The sequence below is a fragment of the Helianthus annuus genome, chromosome 14 (genome assembly GCF_002127325.2).
Source record: "Helianthus annuus cultivar XRQ/B chromosome 14, HanXRQr2.0-SUNRISE, whole genome shotgun sequence".
In the NCBI taxonomy this organism is placed as follows: domain Eukaryota; kingdom Viridiplantae; phylum Streptophyta; class Magnoliopsida; order Asterales; family Asteraceae; genus Helianthus; species Helianthus annuus.
Window position 1 is genome coordinate 36,560,706 of NC_035446.2, and position 7,597 is coordinate 36,568,302.

At 36.6% G+C, this 7,597-nt stretch overlaps 1 protein-coding gene across 1 annotated transcript; it reads right to left on the reverse strand.

The window, feature by feature from the left end:
• Positions 1-2,368: 2,368 nt before the first annotated feature.
• Positions 2,369-5,915, reverse strand: LOC110943228. Its single transcript, XM_022184979.1, has 2 exons — positions 5,049-5,915; positions 2,369-4,402 (listed from the first exon to the last, which is right to left on the reverse strand). Exons 1-2 carry the CDS (start codon positions 5,913-5,915, stop codon positions 2,369-2,371), a joined length of 2,901 nt encoding a protein of 966 aa, XP_022040671.1.
• Between the last annotated feature and the right edge of the window lie 1,682 nt (positions 5,916-7,597).

Here is a 7,597-nt window from a genome sequence, read left to right on the forward strand (position 1 = left end):
CCGAAGTATAAAACTGAAAACAGTTAAAAAGAAAAGGGGGATATGAACTCACTGAAGTGCGTCTCATGTATCGTAACGTCAACTCAAACTTGACCAGCTTCCTGACGACCTACAACGTACTAATGTCTATTAGATGAACGGGCCGTGCCTTGCTTTTGTATTTCGGGTTTGAGTTACGTTACTTTGTTATTGTTCCAAGTCATAACTTCTTGTTAAAATAATAATTATTTTAACTTAAGTTTTATTTTTAGGATTTTGGAATAATAGTTAGGCAACTATTTCGTGTTCATACTTCTCAAGTCTTTTATACGTTTATTTCCTTCCGAAGGATGGGGGTATTTATACATGTATTTTGGTGGTTCCGGAAATAATGTATTTTTAAACTCCACTTAGTAAAAATATGTTTAACACATTCGTCGAAAATAATGTATTCCCAAAATATATATATTTTCCCAAAAATAATATATTTTCATTCTTTGTGTCCAAATAATATTTACCCAAAATATATTCGTAAAAGAATTTTCCGGAATTATAAACGTGATCGCATTTTGCTAAGTTACATTATTTTGCCCTAAATAATATAATTAGTTCACAAAATAACGAATAATCACACAAGCGTTTTAATATAAAATATATATTCTAAATATATATTTATCCATTTTTATTTAAGAAATATCAACCTCCGACACTTGTATTTTGTTATAAAAATTATGGCAAAGTTTATATTCGAAACACAAGTTATAAAATATACTTGTAACATTTGCTTGGAAAAATATTTTCTAAGTCTTGGAATTTTTAGAAAATTTCGCCAGCGTTTCCCCCTATAAACGGAGGTGTCCATGCTTATTAGCATATCGTTTTCTTTTCAAAATCAATCAACAATCAATCTTTACATTACCAAGAGCAAAAATATATGGGTTACACACTAATCGTGAACTTGATACATTTCGAAAACGCGTAGTAACTTGGTAATACTTTTATTGGACTTAGTTACCTTCCAAAGCGTATTTATTTCTTTAAAAATCATTCTTTTAAAATAATTTAGTGCTTACAACTTGTAAACCATTTTTACAAAAATAAAACTCTTGAACTCTTCTTGTAAATAAAAGATTTTCACACTTATTTCACTTCCAAAAATATGTAAGTGTATGTAAAAAAATCATAATCTTTTAGAGATCATTTCTTGAACTTGGTTTGTTTACAAAAATCTTTTGTAAAACTTGTATCAACATGATCATCCATCAACTTGTTCACTTATATTTTAAGAAAATCATTTTTATTCAAGTTCATGAGCAAACTAGAAGGTGGTTATTTTATGTAACACATAACCACTTTCTAATCTTTTTAAATCATACTTCTAAATATTATTTAACAAGATCCATATGGTGATTAACAACGCACAATCAAGAATCATCATAAAAATTAACAACATCATCATAACAACATCCTACAATCAACATTTCATCTTCAAGTAAACTTTTATGTTCAAGTTTCTTGTTTAACTTCTTTTAGTGTTCTTGTTCTTTAGTGATTTAAACATAAACATCATACTACAACTTTTAACTATGAAACAAGATGAACAAGGGTGTAACAAGGAACTTACTACTAGCACAAAGGCTAGGGATGATTCTAGTGAAGAAGATGATGAAAAAGATGATGAAGAAGCAAGAAAGAAAGCCCTTTGAAGCTCCACAAGTTGCAAGCTCCTTTAATCCTTCTTCTACACTTGAATGAAGCTTGAAAAATGGATGAAGATGGTGGTTTAGTAGTGGTGATGGTGGCGGTTGGGTGTGAGCCGAGAGAGGGAGAGAGATGTGAGGAATGGGGGTGTAATCTTGTGAAGGATATGGAGGAATGATGCATACTTATAATCTCTATGTAGGATCAGTTTTGACCACACTAATGAGTCAATCAGAGCTAGTGCTTACTGAAAATGTGGCGGAAACACATTTTCAGCATGATACGACGATAAAACTGATAGAAAGGAGTAGAAAACAGAGAGATCTACACTTTAATCACTTTTACTTTACTTGATAACGATTGCCAAACGGTCAGCAGTTCGACGTACAACACAAGACAACGTTACAAATGAAAGGAGCACAGGGGTATTTATAGATTTCTGGAACCGCTCATGTGACATGTCCACATGAGCGATCCAGCTTGGGTCGCTTTTGTGGACAAATGTCACAAAAGCGGTCCAGCAACATAACTTTCATACAATTACACTTTTAACCCCTGAGCTATTACAAAATAACCTATCTAGACCATATACGTTAATCTAACTTCACAAAGACGCAGGCTTTAGACATTATGCACCAACAAACTCCCCCTTGGATGAAGCCGCAGTCTTTGTCTTGAAAATTGGTCTTCAGATAGCAGCTTTGTAATTTTCTTCACGCCCTTTAGGCTTCCTGCTCAATGCAACTCTGATCTTTTCACGCTTTCGCTTCTCTGACTTCTCTTCTTCCTGTTGTTTCTTCAAGAACTTTCCACTTTTCTCTTCCATCCTACGATTTTCACGTTCACGTTCATGTTTTGCTTTCTTCTTCATCTTTTCATCCAATGCCCACCAAGACGATTTCCACTTGCTTTCGGAATTGATTCCTTTTTGAAAGCACAGTGATACAACGCGTTGGAACTGTTGAGCTTGATCTTTATCTTCTGCTTTATAACGAATCTTGTGAATAAACAAGCATTCGATGTCTTTTGCCGAACAATTCACCAGCCACATCGGATCATAGACACGAATATATCTCAGCTCACTACCAGCTCTGTATGTAATGATAGCTTCAGTTGTAAGACAGCTATACACCCAATCAATGAACCCTTTGTAAAAATCTTGTTCCATTTCTGGCATAGGAATCGTCGTCATGGTTCTTGGAGGCTTTACATTCAGAATAGTTTCCCTTACACCAGTTTCAGGATCTACTCTTTCAACCCGTCTTGGACGATGAGGTTTCCATTTCAGATAACCTCTTAGAGTCTCGTACTTGATATATCCCCACATTGCTTTATCATTCTGTCTCACCTGATACTCCAACGTTCTCACCTGAGATAACTCATCGACATCCCACCATGGTAATGACATAATGTCATTTAAACGTTTAAAGTATTGGACACCATATTCTCTTCTAACTGCATTGGCGTTGACTTCAGGAAGAAAACCCCAACTAATGATATCACCAAGAGAAATAGATCTATCACGTCGGAAAAACTTCAAAGGCCTCTTGAACTTTCTCTCATGATTGTCTTTAAACCATTTTGAATGATCTTCTTTCTCAACATTTGATTGACTTTCTTGTTCAGCTTCTTTTCTCAAGCACTCGAACACATTTTCATTCACCGCTTCAGTCACTTTCTGACGCAACTCATCTCTGTTTTCAGCTGCGAAAAACTCCATTAACGTCGGAAGTTTTGATGTATCTTCAGGGACATCCTCATTATCAGAACAATCTTCTACTTCAACCCTATCGTACTGATCTGCATCCTCAACATAGTTATACTTGTAATCTTTCTGTTTATTGATATCAAAAGATTCCAGATCAGCTTCAAGATCAATTGGATTCTCGGGATTTACATCATTTAACATCTCCCTATACACATCTAGACATAAGAACAACGGTTCATGATGTTCGACAATCTGATTCTTACTCGACTCCCCCTTTCTCTCAGCTTCCCCACTTTCTTCATTAACTGTATCGTTTAGCAGATCTTCAACGACTTTTTCTTTTGAAGCTTCAGTAACTCTCACACCAGAACCTCCTGCAGCGTCATCATCATCATCACCTTTCGAACTGAGACTGCTTGCAGAATAAACAAACTCTTCCTCATCATTATCTTCATCATCCTCTTCTTCTTCGCCACCAATTAACTTTGGCGATTGAATTTCTTCTTCAACTATACCAGGAACAGAGGATATAGGCACTGGATTATCTATCACCATTGAAGGCACAATAGACATTACGGAACTTCCTTCAACAGCTTTACCTTTATCTTTCATTTGCCTTTCTACTTCTGCTTTACGTTCAGCACGAAGATCCTCTAACTTCAACTCTTCATACTTCTGATCCACTGTTGTTTCTAACATGCTTTCCACAACTCTATTCAGCATGTAGAACTTGTGTTCATGCAACGCTTTAGCAGCCATAAGCTCTTTGTTCTTCAACTTATAGTACTCATTTTCACTCTCTCGACGACTCTTCTCCTCTTCTAACTCAGACACTCGAACTTTCAAAACATCAATTTCCGTCTGATCAACTTCAATCTTCAGTTCCAACACTTTGTTTTCACCTTCTAATCTCTGCACCTTACCAGCAAGAGACTTTTCTCTATCAGCAATCTTTTTGCATTCATCTGCCAACTTTTTGTTTTCTGCTATCACCTCATCAATTCTCTTTTCCAACTTCAAGACTTGAGAATTGTTTGCAAAATCAAAATCAACATCTAGCAGATTATCATGCGGTATCGCAAGGCCTCTACTTGAAGAACCAAGTTGTGCTTGAGCAATTGGAGGTGTGCCAAAAAGATCTTGAGAAGAATAATATTGTTGATGTGGAGGTGGTGATGGTGGAAACAGAGGAGATGGTTGTCGTTGAAGAGTAGGTTGTCTGGGTGTTGTTGAATGTGATGGAGGGGTAGGTTGTTTTGGTGAGTGTTGTGGTGTTAGTTGTCTAGGAGGAGATTGATGTATTGGAGATTGTGGAGGTGTTGTTTGATGTGGAGGTGTTTGTTGACGTGGAGGTGTAGATTGTGTTTGTATGATCTTTTGAGGGCGCTTTGACACTTTAATCATTGGAGTAGCCTTCTTTCTTCCTCCAGCTTTCTTTTTTACTTTTAGGAGTAGATTGTGATGCAGAAACATGTTCTGGAGAAGGTTCATAAGGTGCATCTTCTTTCTCTTCTCTCTTCCTTTTTCTGAGTAACTTCTCCTTTTCTACCTCCTCTCTCATTCGTCTTTCACGCTCTCTTGCACCAATTACTTCAAACTCAGACACACTAGAAGAACTAGTAGTGTCTTTATCAACATCATCGCCTTCAACATCATCTACCACTTTCTCTTTCTCCTGTGGAATGTCAACATTATCAGTAAACAAATCTGTATGAATTTCAATATGTGCTACACTAGCCGCCTCTTGTTCCCTTTCAATGTTCACCTCAGGAACTTCTTCTTCAGACTCATCAACTAACACAGTTTCAGCCTTCTTCTTTTGTTTTTTCTTTGGCTTTGAAGAAGAACCTTCTCCTTCAGCTACAGGAGTTACAAGTCTACGTCTGCGCCCAGACTCCTTCACATACCACTCATTCTTTGTTGGTTTGAAACCCTGAATTATCTTCAACTCTGCAGCATACAATGCTTCTTTCATTTCTTCTTCATTTCTCCAGTTTTGATGACTTTCTGGATCAGGATCCACATAACTTGCATCTTTAAGTAATCCGAAGTTTTCAATCACCAACTCCGGCTCTGGATGATGAGGATGGTACTTGACCAAATTCTTCAACGAGATATTAGACATGTGTGCTTGAACAAGAAGATCATCCTTAATATCTCTGTCAATACCAGGATAAGCACGATCAATCATCATTTGAACAAAGCGTGGATATCTCCAAACTCTAACATCTGATGCTAGATTCTCCACCATATAATGAAAAATGATGTGCGAGAAGTTGTATTTCTTGTTCAACACTAAAGCAGTTAACATATTCATTTCATAATCCCTCATCTGGTCATAACTACCCTTTGTGTGACTCAGGGAAATCAAAATACAATGAATCAAGAACTTGAATGATTTCTGAAATTTTGACTTTAAGTAGTTCCCAGTATTCAACGTGCTTCTGTATCCCAAACGTAGCATGCAACCCTTCACCATTCGTTCAGGAAATCTAGTTGGGTAGTTTGCTTCATCAGGAAAATTCATAACTTCTCGAACCAATGCTTCGGTCACTAGTATAGTCTCTATCTTTCCATTCACTTCCACTTCTGCTGAAATCACCTTTTTTCCTCGTCATACTTTGCACTGTTCCAGAATCTGCTGATATGCGATCGATACAACAGCCTTTGTTCAGTCATCGCTTTCTTTACTGGTATACGATCCATATAACTCAGAATACTGCTGAATTCAGATAACAGCGGATATTTCTCCACATCTAAATCCACACAACTGTTGTGGACTGGATCGAACAACACATTCGTAGAAGCCTGCATAACAACAACAGAAATCAATACTTAGAAAATTTTGAACTTTTGAAACTGACCAAAAAGCGATCCCAGATAAGCGATCCAAACTCATTTCACCCATAAAAGCGGTTCATAAACTGTACAACCCTAAAGACGATCCATATCTTTTGACTAAAAAGCGATCCTAGATAATATTTACACAAAAAGCGATCCGCCCCTGGTCACATAAGCGATACAAACCTAATATGTCTTAAAAGCGGTCCTGGAATGTACAAAAGAGCGGTTCAACCAAATACACAAAAGCGGTCCTAGATTGTGACTTATGAGCGATTCAAGATAGGACACATGAGCGATTCAAAGTATGTTTTAAGAGCGGTTCAGAACAAACTTACCGTAAAAGCGACCCTATACTCAAAATATGTAAAACATTTCTAAATCCTAAAATTGATGCTACAAACATATTCTACACAAAATTCCGAATCTAAGAATGTCTTTTAATTTTGTTAAAATATCCTAAAACACCCTAGATCTAAATCCAAACACATTCAGTGCCGACAACCCTTATCAAATGATCAAATTTCATCAATTAGTATGTAATACTACATCTAATATCATCATACGACACTGAATCAACAATCATTTCACACAAACAGGCTTAAAACATGAATCGTTCACACAAACAAGCCGACTGACATGATTTATCACATTTAGAACTGAAATTAAAAGATGGCTTACCTTGCCCATGATGTAAAAGGTAGTAATCTAACACGAACAAGTGAAAATAAGGTCAAAACAGCACGAAATCTCGATGAACACGCTAAAACAGGTGGAATCGCCCCAGAGACATTGTCGTATAAGCGGTTTAGGGTAATGACAGAATTAGCGAACCATGTCCCTTATATATGAGTGTCTGAACCGCTTATTCGTCATGCCCTATGAGCGGTTCACACTGTTACTTTGCACAAGAGCGGTCCATAGATGTGTCATAAAAGCGATCCACCCTTAACTTTTCAAAAAATTCAATTTTTAATCATTTTTCAACTTGTTCGATTTCACATGCTGGCACCCAGTTGACCAAGTCCAAGTTAATGACCTTGGAACAACTGATTGATCTTCCAAGTCCAAGTTAATGGCCCTGGATGATCGATTTTATGAAGTACTCTGTCTATTTGTTTCAAAATCAGTTCAAATTAATGAACTTTTCTACGTTTAAAACATTTGCACATTTTATCTTTCAAACATCATCCCAGATCTTTGTTTGCAATCACAGCTTACCCAAACCTCATCAAATACCGACATGATCTGCACACGGGCTTTGAACTTCCAATCCCCAGTATCAGTTGTCGAAACTAAAATGAGAAAAGAAAATCTTTTTGGGTTTAAAGCTGTACAAACAGAAATATATACACACACTATTTTTTC

What these genes read in the sequence shown, in the direction of transcription:
- LOC110943228 (XM_022184979.1), bottom strand. Translation starts at nt 5,915, where the DNA reads ATGAATTTTCCTGATGAAGCAAACTACCCAACTAGATTTCCTGAACGA. An exon ending in CACAGGAGAAAGAGAAAGTG is followed by an intron (nt 4,403 to 5,048) that starts GTAGATGATGTT and finishes CAAGTCTTGAAG; the next exon opens with TTGGAAAAGAGAATTGATGA.